Source organism: Chiloscyllium plagiosum, chromosome 2, assembly GCF_004010195.1.
Source record: "Chiloscyllium plagiosum isolate BGI_BamShark_2017 chromosome 2, ASM401019v2, whole genome shotgun sequence".
In the NCBI taxonomy this organism is placed as follows: Eukaryota; Metazoa; Chordata; class Chondrichthyes; order Orectolobiformes; family Hemiscylliidae; genus Chiloscyllium; species Chiloscyllium plagiosum.
Genome location: NC_057711.1, coordinates 133,485,796 through 133,505,984, shown reverse-complemented (window position 1 = coordinate 133,505,984; position 20,189 = coordinate 133,485,796). Strand labels below are relative to the sequence as shown.

The 20,189-nt window shown below is 41.3% G+C and overlaps 1 protein-coding gene across 7 annotated transcripts in view; it reads left to right on the top strand.

Annotated features, from left to right (window-relative positions):
* The first annotated feature begins 8,184 nt into the window (after positions 1 to 8,184).
* Positions 8,185 to 20,189, top strand: part of LOC122564092 (zinc finger protein GLIS3-like) — a 567,943-nt gene continuing 555,938 nt past the window's right edge. For 6 of the 7 annotated variants that reach the window (XR_006315822.1, XM_043718678.1, XM_043718662.1 and 3 more), the window contains exons 1-2: positions 8,185 to 8,656; positions 13,471 to 13,968. Coding sequence is in view for 6 of the 7 variants with exons in the window: in XM_043718678.1 (XP_043574613.1) it covers positions 13,575 to 13,968 (394 nt within the window). In the remaining variant the exon portion in view is untranslated. The remainder of the gene's footprint in view (positions 8,657 to 13,470; positions 13,969 to 20,189) is intronic. The other variant, XM_043718654.1, reaches the window with a different exon arrangement.

Genomic DNA, 20,189 nt, shown 5'->3' with positions numbered 1-20,189 from the left:
AGTAATTGAACATTTATGGCACAGGAGACCATCTTTATGTGTCTGTACATCACAGTCTAAAGTAATTTTAGATTTTTATTGAAGGCAGTTCTAATCAAGTTATTATTTTTTATAGAAAGTATTTCATCTACCACATAACAGAAATAATCACCTATCATGATGTTAGTTGTGATAATGATATCATATATCATATGCAAAACACCACTACAAATACATATTGTCAATTTGAAAAAGGAACTGAAGTGGGGAAAGTTTAATGGATAATTATCAAAAAGACAATTTGCCAACATTTATTGTAACAGCATATACAATGCCTTTAAACAGGTGTTTGATTAGTAAAGGAGATTAAAGGTTATGAGGAAAAGACGGAAAAACAGATTGAGAAACATATCAGCCATGAACAAATGGCAGAGAAAACTCAATGGGCTGAATGTCCTGATTCTGCTCTTATATCCTATGGTCTTATGCCAAAGAGCTGGAGAGTCAGAAATCTAGACTGAATCTGAAAGCGCATGAAATGTTGTTTGTGTATTCCCATAATTTTTCTCATTCATACGTCTCAGTGAAATTTTTAATTGGATAGTCTTCTGAAAGGTCAATTGATGCAAAGACAGGGCCAGATAAGGAAAACTCAATCAAAAATAAAACTCAATCCATCATACATACGTTATCTTGAAACAACTAAGATTGCAACACTAAAGTCAAGATAACACATCCAGAAGCTAACAGCTAAATTCAGTACAAAGAATTAGAGATTAATGTTGCTAAACTTGGAATGAAACAATGCCAACTTTAGTAGTCTGGGATTAAAATGGCATAGGAGTGGACGTTATTTGCTTTTGATTGATGAATCAGAAACTAATAAGATATTGGTGTTGTGTAATTTCTCTCAAACAAGTTAAGCAACTCTAACCAGAATGTTATGAATTAATTAGCCCAGCTGTCCCACAATATCAAAACAGTCAAATTACTATGAACACAAGCTGGTACCAATGCAAAACACTCCCAACCCTATTAAGAAATAGGTTAAAATAGCTTTTACTACAAAAAAAACTCTTAATTCTATTCAGCCCCTTGAGCCTATGATACTTCCCAAGTCTCTTGTAGATTTGTGCAGTTGCTGTCTGTCTCTCTGTCTCTCTCTCTCTCCCCCTCTCTCTCTCCTTCTCTCTCATTCTCTCTCTCAGGATGGTCAGCCAGTCTCTGACATTTGCCATGCTGGTCTCCTCAGAACGTCTAAGAGGGTCTAAAAGAGATTGGTCTGCAGCTGAACCCCATTTAATACCATTTTGAATGGTTTTCTTAAACTTTCTACTGTTTTGGCCAGCCACAGAGACACACTTAATAGTTTGAAACATTGTCAATCATTTGGATGGCTTGCTAATGTTTGTTTCTTTGTGTAGCAGGACCTTTCTGTGTGGATCTTCCTAAGTTGGCAGATAACTTCTTGGGGGTATGTCTGTCCAGTATAACTGTTGCCTTTTACATTAGGTTAATATCATTAGCTCCTGGCTGCTGTTTTTGCACTGCGCCTGATGTTTGAGTTTTGTGACTTCACAATTTTACTTGGTCAATATACCCAGCATCCCTTGCTATTTGGCCAAGTTAGCAATCTAGCTGTGTTTTAGCTGCCAGGAGGCTGCTGCATTGCTTCTATCTCCAAATGAACAATTGGATTTACCAGGTACATTAGAACTTTATGCATGTTAACATAAGGTTAAAGGATTGAACATATTGTGCTGGAAGCAAAGACAAAGAAAGCAAAAACATCCAGGAAGTTATCTCAATCTGCAGGCGGTTGAAGAGGTTCATCATTCTCAATAAAAAGGAACCAAGGCTAAATAATAAAAAATACTTCAAATAAACATTGTGTAGCAGATTTTATTCTAGCCTGGCGATAAATGGTTGTGAATTGTCACCACCAACTTCTTAGGGGCAATTAGGGATTGGCAATAAATGCTGCCAGACTGCAATGCCCATGTCCCATGAGTGAATTAAAAAATCTATTGGAGATATACAACTTACTAACCATATAAATATACGTTTATGCTTTATGTGTGCCTGACACGTAATTGAGACATAAGGTCATACAGCATGAATCCACCTGATCTGTGCAACCATGTTCCTAAACTGAACTGGTCCCACCTTCTTGCATTTAGCTATATCCCTTCAAACCTTTCCTATTCATGTACATATCAAAATGTCTTTTAAATGTTGCAACTATAGCTGCATCCACCACTTCCTCTGACAATTTATTCCAAACACAAATTACTCTCTGTGTAAAAACATTGCCCCTCGTGCCCTTTTTAACACTTTTTCCTCTCACCTTTAAAATATACTTCCTTTATTTTGAACTCCCCCATCCTAGGGTAAAGACCCTGGTTACTCACTTTATCTCTGCCCCTGATTATTTTATTAACCTCTATAAGGTTACCCCCCAACTTCATATACTCCACTGAAAAATGTCCCAACCTCTCGCCTATTTTTGTAACTGAAGTCCTCCATTCCCAGCAACATCCTCGTAATTCTTTTCTGAACCCTCTTCAATTTAATAATATCCTTCCTCTAGCAGTGTGACCAGAACTGCACACATTACTCCAGAAAAGACCTCACCAATGTCCTGTACAACCTCAACATGATGTTCCAGTTCCTATACTCAAAGGACTAAGCAATGAAAGCAAGTATGCTAAACTCCTGCTTAACCAATGATGCAAATTTCAAAGAATTATGTACCTAAACCCCCACGTCTCTCTGATCTACAACACAATCTATGACCCTACAATTAATTGTATAAGTCCTGCCCTTGTCTGTTTTACCAAAATGCAATACCTTCTTTTTATCTAAATGAAACTCCATCAGCCATTCCTTGGCCCTCTGACCCAATTGATCAAGTGCTCATTTTAATCTTAGGTAACCTTCTTCACTGTCCACTATACTACCAATTTTGGTGCCATCCACAAATTTACTAACCATGCCTCCTCTTTTTACATCCAAATCACTTATATAAATAACAAGCAAAAGAGGACCCCGTACCAATCCCTGTGAAACACTACTGGTCACAGGCCTCCATCCTGAAAAACAACCCTCTCCCACCACTCTCTGTCTCCTACAGTCAAGCCAGTTATGTATCCAGTTAGCAAGCTCACCCTGAATCCCATGTAATCTAACTTTACTAATTAGTTTACCATATGGAACCTTATCCAAGGCTTTACAAAAATCCATGTAAAAACATCCACTGCTCTTTTGGTTACTTCCTCAAAACATCAATCAACTTTGTGAGACACAGTTTCCCTCGCACAAAACCATGCTGACTGTCTCTAACCAGCCCCTGATTCTCCAAATGCATGTAAATCCCATCTGTCAGAATCACCTCTAATAACTTACCCACGACCAATGTCAGGCTCACAGGTCTATAGCTCCCAGGTTTCTCCTTACAGTCATCCTCCAGTCCTCTGCCACCTCACCCGTGATTATAGATGATACAAATATTTTTATTTAGGGGCCCCACAATTTCCTCCCTAACCTCCCACAACATTCTGAGATACACTTGATCAGTCCTGGAGATTTATCCACCTTTAGGTTTTCAAATATCTCCAGAACTTCCTCTTCTGTAATGTGAACTATTTTCAAAACATCAATATTTATTTCCCTGAGTTCTTTAACTTCTATTTCTTTCTCCACAATAAAAGCTGACAAAAACTAGTCATTTAACATTTGCACCATCACCTGAAGTTCAACACATAGATGACCTTGTTGACCTTTAAGGGGCCCTATTCTCTCTTTAGTTGCTCTTTTGCTCTTAAATGTACTTGTAGAATCTCTTTAGGTTATCCTTAACGTATCTGCCAAGCTGTCACATATCCCTTCTTTGCCTTCCTGATTTCCCTCCTAAGAATACCTCCCACACTGTTTATACTCATCAAGAAAATCATTTGATCCCAGTTGTCTATATCTAATATATGATTCTTTCTTATTCTTGACTAGAACCTCACTATCTTTATTCATCCATTGTTTCCCTGCTCTTATCAGCCTCACCCTATACTCTAACAGGAACACAATGCCTCATTATCACACTTTTAAAAGCCTCCCACTTGTCAGTTGCACCTTTACTTGTGAACAATTCTATGTAAATACTTAAAATACAGTCTTTTTAAATAACCCTGAATATATATTCATATATTGTAGTAATAGGCAGATGTCTGTACATACAGTGGTGACATTGTATCTCAGTATCTGTATAATATTTTTAAAAATTGCTTCCAACAAAATCCCTTTCATAAACCTGTCCTCCTCTCATTGTATTTGAATAATGCAAATTATGTCAAAATTGAGAAATAAATGTGGCTCAGCAATCATTTTCAATAGAATATTTCAGCATAAACTATTATCTTGCAGTGTAGTTTCAGGATCCCTACTGTTGCAGGTTCTGCTATTCTCATTTTTGATTCCCTTCTATCATGGGTTGCTATAGTCATTGCTGTAGTTCCTTGGTTTGTGACATCTCCTTTTTTCTGTATCATGATTCATTTTGAATATCACCATCCGCAATATTGAGATCTTCTAGTTGGTCGAGCCACCGTCTCCCTAAACGTTTACTTCTTTTAATGACTCTGGAAGGATGCGCGCAAATTCCAAAACTTTACAGCAAAAAGGTAAACCTTCCCTCCATGGTGAGTTATTCCTGCTCTTCACACTCAACTTTCCTTGGCTCATCTTTCATTTTGTTTGGTAATTATATAAACATAAGGTTTGCAGTCTTACAGATTATACTTCAGTGATGGCTCCATTCTCATTATTGCCTTCCCCACTTCACTATTTTCTCAGCATGGGATCAAATATTACTCTGTGAGTGTCCTAAATCTTTTCAGGCTCTTTATTTAACCCCAGTCTCTGTATTTTCTTTTGCCTGTGGTTCACGGTCGAAGGATGAATTTGTTCATGATCACTGCGAATAAGGCTCAAGAGGAAGAGAATGTGAGCCAAGGAATGGTAGAATAGAACTCAAAGTCAAGGGATGATTTACTGATGATGGGGGGGAGCGGTTGGGAGGAGGCATGAAGAATAAATAAATGGTATGGGGGAATGGCCTGGATTCAAAAGTAAAATCGCTATAGTCCTACCAGACCATAGGACTGCTCTCTCTCATTAGAACAAGATGCCTGGTGATGGTTTAAGCTGAGGGGTCACTGTGCCTCAGGAGAGGGGAAAGGTTGAAAAGATGAGTCTCATGGTAACCTCAGCTGGTGAGGAACTGGAACCTATGCTATTGGTCTCTCTCTGTACTTCAAATCAGTCTGCAATCACAAAGCAGACCACCAATAGGTTGTAAGTTTGCTCACTGAGCTGAAAGATTTCTTTTGAGATGCTTCATCACTATGCTAGGTAAGATTATCAGTGAGCTGTCTGATGGCGTTTGTTTCCCATCTTCGGACACATTTTAGGGTATTGCGCCCAGAGGTGTTTGTGATTTTTGAGAAGATCTGTAGCTCAGGTTGAGGTTCTGGTTGTAGGTTTGTTCGCTGAGCTGGAAGGTTTGAGCTGGAAACCAGCCATCCCACAACTCATTGACGATGTTATCTAGCACGGTGGGGAATTGTCTGAAAACACACCTTGCAACTCATCGAGCAAACTTACATCCAGAACCTCAACCTGAGCTACAAATCTTCTAAAAAATTGCAGACCCCCATAGAATAGAAAATGGAGCAAGGGGGCGCTTATAGCACAATGGTAGTGTTCCTACCTCTGAGCCAGGAAATTCAAGTTCAAGTCCAACCTGCTTCAGAAGTGTGCAATAGTGGATAGGAGGGTGGCAAATATATATTTTATAAAATGAGATGGACTGATGCATAGGCGGAGGGCCCAGAACATGTTAGTCCCTTACCAACGTCTACCCCCCCACCCCCCCCACCTCCTGCTGATGCTGATGCCAAAGGGTCACGACCTGCTGTCCCATGCCATCTTATGGATAGGTTTTTGTCCTCCCTCCTAGGCTCCCTCCAACAATGATGCACTGGATGCTGCAACTTTTATGTTGACATCCTTTTTAATTCTGTAAAGGGTGTCTGCATTTTGGGATGTCCCAGCCTATAGCAATATGACTTCACCCCAGTATATCTTCAAGGTGCCCAGAGTGTGTGTTTCCATTGAGCTCCTTCCCGGCAATGGCCACCTCCAGTGAGATCCCTCAGGACGGTAGTTTTGGATCTGCACCAGGAAATGGCCTCCTGCGTTAGGGTTCCCCTAATGGATGAAGCAAAATGGATTGTGAGGTTGGGAGGGTATGGAATCAAATGCAATGGAAGGATAGATCAAACGATAGGAAGATGTAGGAATAGGTAATGCTTCACACTCTGCTCCCTTCCTTACTATGTTGTGGCCACTTCCAACTTCCTACTTGAAGACAAATGTAGATCAGAAAGAGAAAAGGAAAATAGAGCAGAGATACCAGAAACACCAGAGGCACGTGACAGAAATCACATTCTCTGACCTATGTGTTAGGAGATCCATTCATTCATAGAAATAAAATATATGATTTAGTACTTTAACCTACTTACTTGCCATGGTGGCTCAGTGGTTAGCACTGCTGTCTCAGAGCACCAGGAACCCGGATTCAATTCCACCCTCAGGCGACTAATTGTGTGAAGCTTGCACATTCTCCCCGTGTCTGCGTGGGTTTCCTCTGGATCAATCCAAAGATGTGCAGCTTAGGTGAATTGGCTATGCTAAATTGCCCATAGTGTTCAGGGATGTGTAGGTTAGGTGCATTAGTCAGGGCGAAATGTAGAGTTGTAGGGTAATGGGTCTGGGTGGGTTGCTCTTCAGAGGGTCAGTGTGGACTTGTTGGGTCGAAGGGCCTGTTTTCACACTGTAGGGATTTCATTATTCTCCTGCTTGTCAAAACAATGTATTTATTTCAAACGTCCTTTGCTGGTCCATTAATTCCCACAAATCATTATCACTGTTCCATCTTTTTAATATATATTTCCATTATCAAATAGCAAAACAAAAACAGAAGTTGCTGGAAAAGCTCAGCAGGTCTTCCAGCATCTGTGGAGAGAAATCAGAGTTAACCTTTTGGTCCGGTGACCCTTCCTCACAACCTGCCTGTAATCTTCAGCTGCCCAAAAGGTTAACTCTGATTTCTCTCCACAGATGCTGCCAGACCTGCTGAGCTTTTCCAGCAATTTCTGCTTTTGTTTCTGATTGACAGATCCGCGGTTTTTTCGGTTTCTGTCCAATAGGAAAATACTCACCGTGGGATTTCACAGCGTCTTAGCATTTTCTAATCAACCTGTTCAGAGATATTATTCTGGATCAGTGGTGCTGGAAGAGCACAGCAGTTCAGGCAGCATCCAACGAGCAGCGAAATCGACGTTTCGGGCAAAAGCCCTTCATTTTCACCAGAGATATTATTGCTGACCTATAAAGAACCCCTCCTGGCTTAGAGTTAGGGACATTACCACGCGGTAACACTTCACCAGGTTTCGGATTGGGCGCATAAACACGATGGAAATGAGAAATTTCACCTCTCATTGGGCCGGGGTAATCGTTGCTCAATGGGATGTGGTAACCAAGGGAGTGTCATTCCTGGTTAGAGGAAGCAGTTTCTGAGCTTCAAAAGAAAAGGTCATTAAACTGGAAGGATCTTGATTCAATATTTTTTGTGGTTTGTATGAGTTTATTTAGGTGTGTGTGTGTGTTTGGAGTAAGCAAAGCAGCGCATTTATAGAAGAATAGTTAAAATGGCATTTCATTATATTGGGCTGGGCGAGCAAATGGCAATACACTTGTGTTATTACAGTTTAACCCTTTCATTGCTCCTTCCTTCAGTTGATCAAAGGTTGTTCAATAACACGGGCCGGAGTCATTTATCTTGTGAAATATGTTGCCCACTTACAACAGGAAATTAAGTACTGCTATCACGCAATTCAATCAGCCTACATGCACTGTCTTTATTAATTAATCAAGTTTGAACGTTTCTAAGCGCAGTTAAAGGGCAGCAGGATAATTCACTTTTCATTCTAGCGTCGATACGGCTTGTGAGTACGAGAGAGAATGCGGATATGTGAGCGTCAGTTCAAACGTACTCACACTTTAAAATTAAAAAAAGACAGCAACTGAACAAATGCAACTTTCCAACGCAGAATGTGACTGTAAACATCACAGTTGGCTGAGGCTCAGCAGGCAGGGTCGGAGATTGTCTTTTTTTCCTGCCAATGGTTGGTGCAGTTTTCAAATCCTTGGTTGAATGAATTTCCACAAATCGGTCACCAATTACCCACCCCCGCAGTCCAGTTGGGCTGAGCACAGATACACACAACGCTCCAGTCGCAGGCATAGATACAGCCACACGTACAACACAACAGTAAACAGCAGTACTACAACCCGAGTGTACAGCAGTGAGCCCAAAGTCAGAGATACCCCTCCCCCACTCCGCGGAGGGAGAGAGAGGGACACACAGAGAGAGAAAGAGACAGAGAGAGAGAAAGAAAGAAAGAGAGGAAAAAAGTTGAGATCTGCTGGGAAAACTCGGAGGCTCCGCTCCATCTTTGAACACCGAATAACTTCACTGCGGAATATTCGCCTGGATCCAGGGATACTCTCTGTCATGAGGGTGCTTACGGTGTGTTGTGCAATAATTTATTTTCACCTCCCGGTAAGTGGCTCCTGGTGTGAGGCAGTTGTGAACGTGGGCTGAACCACAGAATCGCCGTGGTCAGTTTGTAGCAGCTAATGTTGGATAATGTAAGGGTGAAGGGTTTCTCTGAACTGTCAGAATAGCTGGGGAACCCTAGTACTGCGTTGTCTGGGGTCTGAGCTGGATCTGAAATCTGTTTTAAAAAACAGTAGGTTGAACACTTACAAAACAAACACGAGCGATTCTGGTCACTTTAAACTATTGCCTTTACTTATGAGACACCTTTTGTAAAGTTATACCATCGGCTTGGGGCTAAACTGATCATCAATATTTCACCAATTTCCCTGGAGGAACACAGTCATTCTGGAAGTTTTAGTTACAAAACCTGTCCTGTCCTCAAGTAAGCATTGAGCTGTAGCTGTGCAATTGTGGCAGGTGGAGTTTTTAGCTCATAGCTGATTAAAACGTTTCATGTCAAATTGTCTTTACAGAGAACGATGTAGAAATTGTTTTGTTTTGTTATTCTCCCTTGCGCTGTGAACTGATAAAGCTCATTGGAGACAACCTGAACCTGACGCAGGGATAAAACTGAAAGTGGAAAAACGTGATGCTGGATCACGCTGTTACATAGTTCTACACCCTGCTCCTTCCCATCTGACAGAACTGCCTCAGTCTGACCTGCCTCCTCATCCAGAAAACAAAAACAGTTCTTTAAATCCCAGATTCACAGATGCACGACTTGAATTGTAGAAGGAGCTAACTCTGTGCGTCGGTATCTTGATAGGAGGAAGTATTTGTTATCCTTGGAATGAAACCTGCACCGAATTAATGTGAGCATTTATGTAAAACACCACTTTCAGATTCACCTCATCAATCTCTCACTTCTTTCCTTTTGGGATAATTGGTGTGTAATGGCGCATGCAGACAATGTAGTTTGTATGTAGATAAGGTTAAAATTTAATGCAATTTGTCACATCATATCAAACTCCTGACATTTTAAAACAATCTAAACAACATTTAAAACTGCAAATGGGTCAAAGGACTTTTAAGGTTTTAATTACAAAGACAAGTTCCTCCTGACCTCTGGACGGTGATGAATGCCCTGTCTCTCCTACAGTTGGCCAGTGAATGGCTTCTCGCTCTGTTTTGGGCTGTTCACTACCTCCTGAGGGGTTCCTCTCCATCTCACACCGTCAGGTACACCGACTCTCGCCGATTTACATACTATCCCCACACAGACAGCAGACAGACTGGCTTACCACACCTTCCTCTGAAGCGCTTCAACATTTTCAATGCCCAAGAGTTAGTGTCATATTATTTTATTTAAATCTACAATCATTTTATATTAAATAGATATTAGGGTGAGTCTGTTTCTTTTAGTTAACAGCTCCCCACTCTGTGCAATGATTAGTCAGCTGCTCGCTGTTTGATTAGATGACCCATAGTGTGGAAACAGGCCCTTCGGCCCAACAAGTCCACACTGACCCTCTGAAGAGTAACCCACCCAGACCCATTTCCCTCTGACTAATGCACCTAACACTACGGGCAATTTAGCATGGCCAATTCACCTGACCTGCACATCTTTGGATTGTGGGAGGAAACTGGAGTACCTGGACGGAACCCATGCTGACACGGGGAGAATGTGCAAACTCCACACAGTCACCCAAGGCTGGAATCGAACCCGGGTCCCTAGTGCTGTGAGGCTGCAGTGTTGGCTGAAGTTTTTTGTTTCAATGGAAACTTCTTCAAATCCGATTTCTCTCACAAATTCTGGTCTTGGACCTCGTCTCTTCCTTCCAACCGACTCACCCCCCGCCCCTAAAACAAAATACAGACTGTATGAAAGATCGCCTGGCGATAGACACAGTTTGGCTTCAGTGGTTGATCTGCAGCTGTCTTCTGATATGCCAGCATCAGCTCCACTTCCGAGTAAATAAAACCACGAGGATTAGAAAAAAAGGTCAACTTGACTGAATTCCTCCCCCTCCCCTCTCTAATAGCTTCATCTTTTGTTGCAATTCATTCATTTGCCACTCATGTTCTGGGCCTGTCCTGGTCAATGTGATGTGCTCTGTTATTGAGAAGGATTTTCTCCTCCAGTGTCTCCAGTAGTCGAGGCTCCAGCGCATTCCCTGGCACCCTGGGGCGTAGCTTATTTATCTTCCTTTAAACACATCCAATAAATGTCAGGCAAAAAAAAAACAAAGAACTGCGGTTGCTGGACATCTGAAACAAAAGCGGAAATTGCTGGAGAAACTCAGCAGGTCTGCCAGCATCTGTGGAGAGAACGCAAGGTTAACATTTCGGGTCCCACTCTTTCCCCTTTAGAGTTGAGCCCAGTTGATTGGACCTTTGGTCTGTGATGCAGAGTAATACCAACGGCATGGGTTCAATTCTCGCAGTGGCTGAAGTTCCCAGGAAGAGCTCTCCTTCTCAATCTCTTCCCTCAGCTGAGGCATGATGTCCCTCAGGTTAAGCTGCCACCAGTCCTCGCTCTAACGATTTGGAGGAGCCGGTGTTGGACTGGGGTGGACAAAGTTAAAAATCATGTCATTCCTGAAGAAGGGCTTCTGCCCGAAACGTCGATTCTCCTGTTCCTTGGATGCTGCCTGGCCTGCTGCGCTTTTCCAGCAACACATTTTCAGCAAAGTTAAAAATCACACAACACCAGGTTATAGTCCAACAGGTTTATTTGGAAGCACTAGCTTTCGGAGCGCTGCTCCTTCATCAGGTGGTTGATGATGAAGGCATCTCCAAATCCTGACGTTGTGTGATTTTTATCTCTCTGTAACGAGTCAGAGATGGCCTATGGCAATTTTCCCTCTTCTCCAGAGCTAGAAGCAACTAGGAAAAGTTTCAAAGGTGACAAATTAAAAAGTGCCGCTGCTCCCATGGAGATGTTGTAACATCGATTTATTATACTGTGTTGTAATTTTTAGCCATGGTACAATCCCACTGCAATGCTGAACACAGCATCTTTAATTGCTAGACAACCATGCGCTCAAATAATACAAATCCTCACACCCAATTTAACATAATATCCCTTGGGACCTTGCAGAGTGTTGTTCTGTTGCGAAATAAAGACAGTTTCTGAAGGATAACAAAAAGTTTTTTTTTGGTAGGGCGTGGGAATAAGAAGATAGGTGACAATTCTAGGTATATGAATAGGAAGGGTTTGGAGGGATATGGGCCGGGTGCTGGCAAGTGGGACTAGATTGGGTTGGGATATCTGGTCGGCATGGACGGGTTGGACCGAAGGGTCTGTTTCAATGCTGTACATCTCTATGACTCTATAATTCGCAAAAGCAAACTAGAGAGATGGCCCGAAGTCATCCCCACATAATAAACATAATGATCGCCATTATTTTCCCTTATCTTCGGCCCGGTTATTGAGACTCACTATTTCTACCGTGCTCATCACGGGCACTCCAGAAACATGAATGGTACAATTGAACCGCTCATAAAGTCAACAGATTGAAAGTAGCAACAGGCACAAGATGAACTCACCGTGTTGTCTGGGGCTCATTGCCCTTAACGCTGCATGTCGAATATCAAACCTACAAAGTCTCCCACAAAACAGATACTTGGCTCCAAACCCCACCACTACCCCCTCCCCAGCCCATGATGAAACGACATCCATATTATCACAAGACCAGGGGCTCGATTAACTGTAAAATATAACAATGAACTGCGGATGATAGAAATCTGAAACAAAAAAGAATTGCTGGAGAAACTCAGCGGGTCCTGCAGTACCTGTGGAGAGCACTGTTCTGAAGAAGGCTCACTGGACTGTTTGTCTTTCCGTACTTGCTGTCAGACCTGCTGAGCTGTCCATCCTCTAGGTCGGTTAGCTCAGTTGGCAGTGTGATTGGTTTGCAATACAGAGTTTATTCAAAAATATACTTTATCCGTTAAAAAAAAAAGATGTGGAGGTGCCGGTGTTGGACTGGGATGAACAAGGTCAGAAGTCACAGGAGACCAGAGTTTCAAATAAGGCTGTTGGACAATAACCTGGTCTCCTGTGACTTCTGACCATAAAAATAGATGCATGCGTAATCCCTGAAGCAATCCGGTTTTGTACAGTAGCATATGAAGAAACAAACAAACATTGTAGCTTGACTCTATCCAATAAACAAACCGAAGGCATGTTTTACTTGTACAAGGTAAAATTTGGGGAATGGGGAGGAACCGATAACGGAATGGGCCCCCATTTAATTTCGGCAGAAAAACCTTAGGCGGTGGTCTTTGCACACCAGCAGTGTAGAGTCAGGTTCTGTACTGGTCTGGAATACCATGATGAACTCTCCTTCTCAATCTCCATCCTCACCTGGGGTGTGGCCACCCCCATGTTAACTCACCACCAGTCATCTCCCCATGGTTTGGTAAGACTATGGAAGTGTTTCAGCGTCTCTGCTTGCGGGTCTGTCAGCCTGAACAATGAGTAAGATTTGACTTTTGCCTTCAATAGTTGCATTTTAAACTCGGAAAAAAAGCATTGAACATTGTAATCAACAAAATAACCATGTTTTGCTTTAGATTAATGTCCATAAGGTTAGCATTTCGTTAAAATTCTTGATGCAGTTCAGGTCCTGACACAGTTCCTCACTGAAACTGTTCATGTTAATTCAGGATGAAAAAAAAACAAATATTGTCATTTAACACCAACGAATGTGATACTTTCAGAATCAAAAAAGTCAAGATGATAGTATCAAAATATAGCAACAATGGTTGTTCCTCGGGGTACGGTAATATTATTAGATATATTCATCGTTGAGTTAATGCATATACATTTTTAAATAGTATTTGACAAATATTGTATTTTACGTTCGTAGGAGACTCTCTGACATGGTTTGGATCATGTCGTGAATTGTTATTAACTCTTGCTGGATTGACGGATTATTTAAGCAAGTTTGACTGCCGAAGAATCGTCCCAATCATGAATGGAAGACCCTGTAACATAAACCACAGGGCGTCAGGAACTCCCCAGGGCTCAGCCTTGATTAGCGGACAACAGATCCCCCCCATCATCATCCAGACAGAGACACCATGCCCGTCTTCAAACAGCGCAACGCCAAGTCCCGCGACTGGGATGCTGGCGAATAACATGCATCCGAAACTGTTCCTGAACGGCTGTCAGCACCCTACAGTCACACCCCAGAACAGCAGCATGCCCGAAAATGCCATCCATTTACCAGCTTTAAGTCCCAGAAGGCACGTGGTAACAAAACATACTTTTCAAGTACCCCAGCCTCTGGGGCATCCAACCAGCTTATCCTCAAAACCAAAACAGACGGAATTTGGAGGTATATTTTCAAACAGCAGTATAAAAGGTAGGGATATCATTGATTGGATTGCACTTGACCCTCGTTACTTGAACATCCAAATATGTATTAATTTTTGACTATTCTGGTTTGTGTATCTCAGCCATGATCGATTGTTTTTTTTTAAAGGAGTGGATTTGTTTTAAATACAGAATTATAGTATTTTCCCAAATAGCTTCTTACTCTGTTGGGTTAACGCTATTTGACTAAATGGACGGTTGTTTGGTAATTAATGAACCTGCCCTTATCCATCGCCTTAAGCATGCCTTTGCATGTTGGTGGTGATGTCAGCATCCAGCCAGCAAGTTTAAGAATGTGCCTGGTTAACTAGTAAGTGACCCTTGCTAATCTATTACTGCTGGCGTTTTTTAACCTATTGCTTGGTAACTGTTGCACAGGACTCCTACTGTATTTGTAGTGAATTAATAACCAGCTCTCCTGAATGTGGTGGTTTTTAATAATAGTGATTTATTATTTTGAGGTATTGAACTGCAAATTGCTACATAATGACTCGCTCTGATTCTATTTTGCTTACAAGTCATTCAATATACGTCATAACATATTCACTGCTGGTCACTACTTATTGATGTCTGCCATGAGACAAGCCACCAACGAAAAAGTTGAATAAAACTTTCACCTGCATAACTTAAAAAAAGGGAATGACTATTAAGTACAACTCCCAAATAAGCTTAACAGGGAATCACTGTTTGACACATACAGAATATTTTTTCGATGTGCTTTTGAATAATCAAAACATAAACAGGGAAAAAAAACATATTGCAAGCAGGGTACTTCAGAGTTCCCCTTACAAAAACAAATGAAGCACAGAGATTACACTGTTATACAAGCAATTCTTGCAGACGTTCAACAATACTTTTTTATTTTGTATCTAAATGATTGTTTAATGATAACATTGGTTAGTTGCAATATGATTATCCTTCTTCATCCATCTTGCATCCAAGTGTGCCTATCATGAATGTTTTCAATTTTTATATTCTAACATCCAAATTTCTAAAGAAATCTCTTTAACTTATAACGTTCTTTTTTGTTTGGGTTTACATCAATGAGAAAATGAACAAATGCTATATGAAATCACTTCTTTTGTGCCTTCACAGTTGTTACATTGTATACCTATTTAATTAGTTGAATCTGAATGGGAACTTGAAAAGATAAAAAGATTCACACGGCATAGGATTGAGACGTTGTAAATTTTGGAGATAACAAAATTGCAAATAAATGCAATTGGATCACAGGAAATGTCTTTTGTATTGGAGCAGATTATTTTAAATTCCTGCTGTGCTTCATGTTGCTAACATTTGGCATTCTCCAACTCATTTAGGCTATGGCAATGCCGTAGAAATGAATACGTTAATGTCATAATCAGGACAGGCTGCAGTGGGATACTGCTTGTTCTATTGAACAAGAATGATTTGATATTGCTGATGTGTTGGATACTTAATTTAATTTGACCTTTAATTGTATATATCAAGCTGTTATGTTTCCTCTGTAATATCTCGGGATTTTGCGTGCACATTAATGAGATTTCAGAACACCACAACAGTGCTCTAACTATTAATTTCTACTCCCTTCACTCATAAATCCACTCATTGGTAACACATGGATTTGACATAAAATAGCATACATAAAATAGATTTAGACAAAGAGTATACAGGAGGAAAGAAAATATTTTTCCCTGGTTTAAAAACAGAAAATTATAAAGATTTGAACAGAGAGAATTACAGCCTTTTTCATTCGCAAGCATGCTTAGATTTTTATATCTCAGCTGTTCTTTATTTTGTGTTTCATTTTACACTCTCAAACAACTTACTTATGTCTGAAATTTTAAAGATAGCGTGATGTTAGTTCTAAACAGCTAATAGATTACAAAAAGGAACACTGAGGAAAATGCAGTTAAAATTGTATTTTTCTCTCCAAATATTGGCACTAAAATTTAATTCAAAGAATTTTGAAATTAAAGTTAGTAAAACCTGTGAATTACTTTTGTATTGAACAGGGAAAATAGTTAAAAATTTATACCCCATGTCAGTAGATGTTCCTGCTAGCATAGGGACATATTTGACAATAGTTTGTTATAAAGAGTGAAACAAAAGATAGTTACCAAAGAGGGCACTCAAAGACTATTCCAATTTTGTCAAAATACATGATAAGAAATAACTGCTGCCTGCAGAGGACTTAATCCTGCCTTTTGTTAAACCAAAAAAAAACTCTCTATTGGAAACCTGTAGCAAATACATCTCTCAAGGAAACATACCGCCTAATAGGTTATTACATTTGTATTCTTTAACTAGTCACTTAGACAATCTTAAACCCCTTTGATTGCTTAGCATGCATGGTCATAAAGCAGCATGGCATACATACAGGGTACAAGTTATACTTGGGACTATTGTACTGAAATCCTGAGTGCGTCACTCAGGAAAACTTGCCAAGACATTCCATCTGCATGAGGCATGTTCAGTTACTGATACACAAGAATGGTTGCAGGATGGCCAGATGGATGCTATAAATGATCCCCTGCATTTTATAAACGGTAATGCTACAAAATTACATTGCTGGTCAGGGACGGAGAATGGGGAGGGGAGGTGGTTTGGTGGGGGGGAGTGTTGGGGAGTGGTGAAACTCCAACTCAGCTAAACAGTGAAGGAGATTTTAACTCCTGCTCCCTGGTGAAATAATGCAATGGGGAAGTAAAAATTTGAGTTGTTCAATTTGCTGCATGTTCCTGTAATGCTGTTGGTTTACCTGAGGCCATCCATTCATTCCTGATGAAGGGCTTCAACCCAAAACGTCAATTTTCCTGCTCCTTGGATGCTGCCTGATCCACTGTGCTTTTTCAGCAACACATTCTCAATTCTGATCTCCTGCATCTGCAGACCTCACTGTCTCCTAGGCATCCATTGGGCTTGAATAAGTGTTGGAGGGCTAACTCAGCAATTAGCACTCCCCGCCCCAGGGACCTGGGTTTGATTCTACCCGCTGGTGACCGTATGGGTGGAGCTTGCAAATTCTCCCTGTATCTGTGTGGGTTTTCTCTGCGTGCTCTGGTTTCTTCCCCCAATTTAAAGATGTGCAGGTCAGGTGGATTAACCATGCTAAACTACTTCACGATGTGCAGGTTAAGTGAGTTAGCAATGGGAAATGTAGAGTTACAGAGATGGGGTGGGTCAGGGTGGGATGATCTTCAGAGGACCAGCATGGAGTTGATCGGCCAAATAGCCTGCTTCTACAATGTAAAGATTCTAAGCCTGCTTTATTATGAATTTTTTTGGCACTTTTAAAGATACTGAGCTGATATTATTAGATTAGATTGCTTACATTGTGGAAACAGGCCCTTCGGCCCAACAAGTCCACACCGACCCGCCGATGCGCAACCCACCCAGACCCATTCCCCACATTTACCCCTGAACCTAACACTACGGGCAATTTAGCATGGCCAATTCACCTAACCTGCACATTTTTGGACTGTAAGAGGAGACCGGAGTACCCGGAGGAATGTGCAAACGCCACACAGTCAGTCGCCTAAGGCGGGAATTGAACCTGGGTCTCTGGCACTGTGAGGCAACAGTGCTAACTACTGTGCCACCGTGATAGATCATGTGAAACAAAATCATTGATTTCAGAGTTACCACAAAGTAATGCACTTAAAAACCAGATTACAAACTTCAGTCATGAATATTGAGCTAATTTAGTGTTGACGCATGTCAAAAACCATAGGCTGGATTGTATGGGGTTCCACAATCTGCTCCTTTTTGATAAAACAAAAGAAAATTGACCAGGACGCTATCTACAATAATGCTGGCTGCACCATTTTTATGCTTGACAGGTGGTTAATTGGCTCAGGGTGGGTCTACCACCCCTATCTGTGTGGAAGTCCCACCTCAGAGAACATAGAACATTGAACATAGAACATTTCAGTGCAGTAAAGGCCCTTCGGCCCTCAATGTTGTGCTTACCTGTGGAACCAATCTGAAGCCTATCTATCATACACTATTCCATTTTCATCCATATGTTTATCCAATGACCATTTAAACCCCCTTAACATTAGCAAATTGCCAATCTGAAACGTCAAAAGCTCTGTAGTCCCAACAGCATCAGATTTAAATGCTATAATTAGAGCCAAAGGAAAGAAATTTCTAGAGCCTGGATTGAAGCCAGGTTCAAGGTAGTGGTGAGGCCTGACTGGCAGGTGTAGTAATGTGGTGAAGCAGATCTGGGGCTGGATATGAGGTGCTAAAAGCAGGGTTAAAGCAGGATATGACCTGCTGAGAGGGAGGGGTTGAGGAAAATGCCTCCAATAGTCACAGATGATCCCAAGAGTGTTTGTTCCCAACTGGTCCAGAAAAAGCTGCCAGGCTGCTGGATTGGCATAGGATCTCCCATGGTGTGAGGAAGTAGCAATGAGAAAGTGAACATTGATTTGTTACTTCAGGATGTCGATATGCCCAATCGTGGATGAGCTACCCAGCTCCTACAGTAACCCCTGTGAAATGGGAGATGGGTTGGGTGTGGGGCAGGAAGACAGTAGACAGACAGACAGCACATGCATATTCTGAGCCTTAATGTCCCTCTGCTCGACCCCACCTTCAACATACACTTGCAGAGGAGTGTAAAAATTCAGCCCCAAACTGTATTCATATTGATTGAAAATTAGATGTACTTTCAATTTTAAAAAAACTGTAGGTGCCATCACAAACACAGAATGTCAGATAATCTCTGAATTCTTCTCTTCCACAGTGTTAACTTTTTGTGTTTTGTATTTTGATTTCTAAGTAATTGAATTTTAGGGTTTAATTTTTGTGCATTTCTGATGTGTAATTAATTGTTCGTTATGCTCTATGTCTCACCAACACCACCCACAAAACATTTTGTCCTTAAAAAGATTTGGTGCATTAATTCGGATTCTTAGCTATCACAACAGACACAGTCTTTCACAGTCCTTTTCAATGTAAACACTCTCTTTTGACATATGCCGCTCAATGACAGATCTGCTAACATCAGAGTTATTGTACTTCCCAACCCAACACAATTGAATTCATACCTTACTCTGCCAAGTTTTGAAAGTGATCACTGTAATCGATTCAGTAATATCCTTTTAGAAAAGGGAACAAACCACTGCTACCTCACTTCGTGAATGTCCAAGTCCCATCCTCAGGGAAACTATCCTTGTGAAGTTTGCACATTCTCCCCATGTATCCAGCTGTTCCAGTTTCCTCTCTCACTCCAAAGATGTGCAGGCTATGTGTTTTGGTCATGTCAAATTGCCTATAGTGTGGCTAGGTGTACAGGGATGGGCAGGCTAGGTGGGTTAGCCATGGGAAATAGTGTTACAGGGACAGGGTAGAGTGATGGGTCTGGCTAGCATGTTCTTCAGAGGGTCAGTGTGGACTTGATGGGCAGAGTGCCTGGCTTCTTCACTGTAGGGATTCGATGATTCTATGAGCCCTATATCTTACAATATGATTGACTCATAATGCTCTAAAGTAGGGTTGTGCGCTGCTTAATTATGATACAATTGCTTCAAAGATTCACCACCAACTTCTCAGGTCAACTAAAGTGATGACTGTCATCAGATCCAGTGTGACCCTGAAAACTATCCTGAGAACTAATTAAGAAACCTTTATTTTTACCCATTCTATACCGCCTGAAATGTAAAATTGACTGATAAATACAAATCCTGCCTTTCATTTACCTCTAACAATTGGATTTGTTGTTGGTGTGTTTGCCGAGCTGGTAGGTTTGTTGGCAGACATTTTGTTCCCTTCCTAGGTGACATCATTGGTGCTGCGTTGCCTCCTGTGAAGTGCTCCTCTTTGAATTGATGAGGTTCTGTTTGAGCTGTTTCGGGTTAGTGCCCATTCCAGTTTTTCCATTGCAGCAGTTTGCATATTCGGTCCAGGTGTTTATTGATGGAGCCTGAGGGTGAGTTCCATGCTTCCAGGAATTCCCTTGCTCTTCCTTGTTTGGCTGGTCCTAGTATCGTTGTGTTGTCCCAGTCAAACTCACGGTTATTGTTGTCCGTGTGTATGGATACCAGGGAGAGTTGGTCGTGTTGCTTGGTTGCTGATTGATGTTCATGGATACAGGTCACTAGCTGTCTGCCTGTTTGTCTTACATGGTGCCTAGAAATGGAGAACACACACCAGAAGATCAATAGAATTTTCACAGGGATCAAATTTAGGAGAGAGGAGGAGAACAACAACAACCGACTCCCA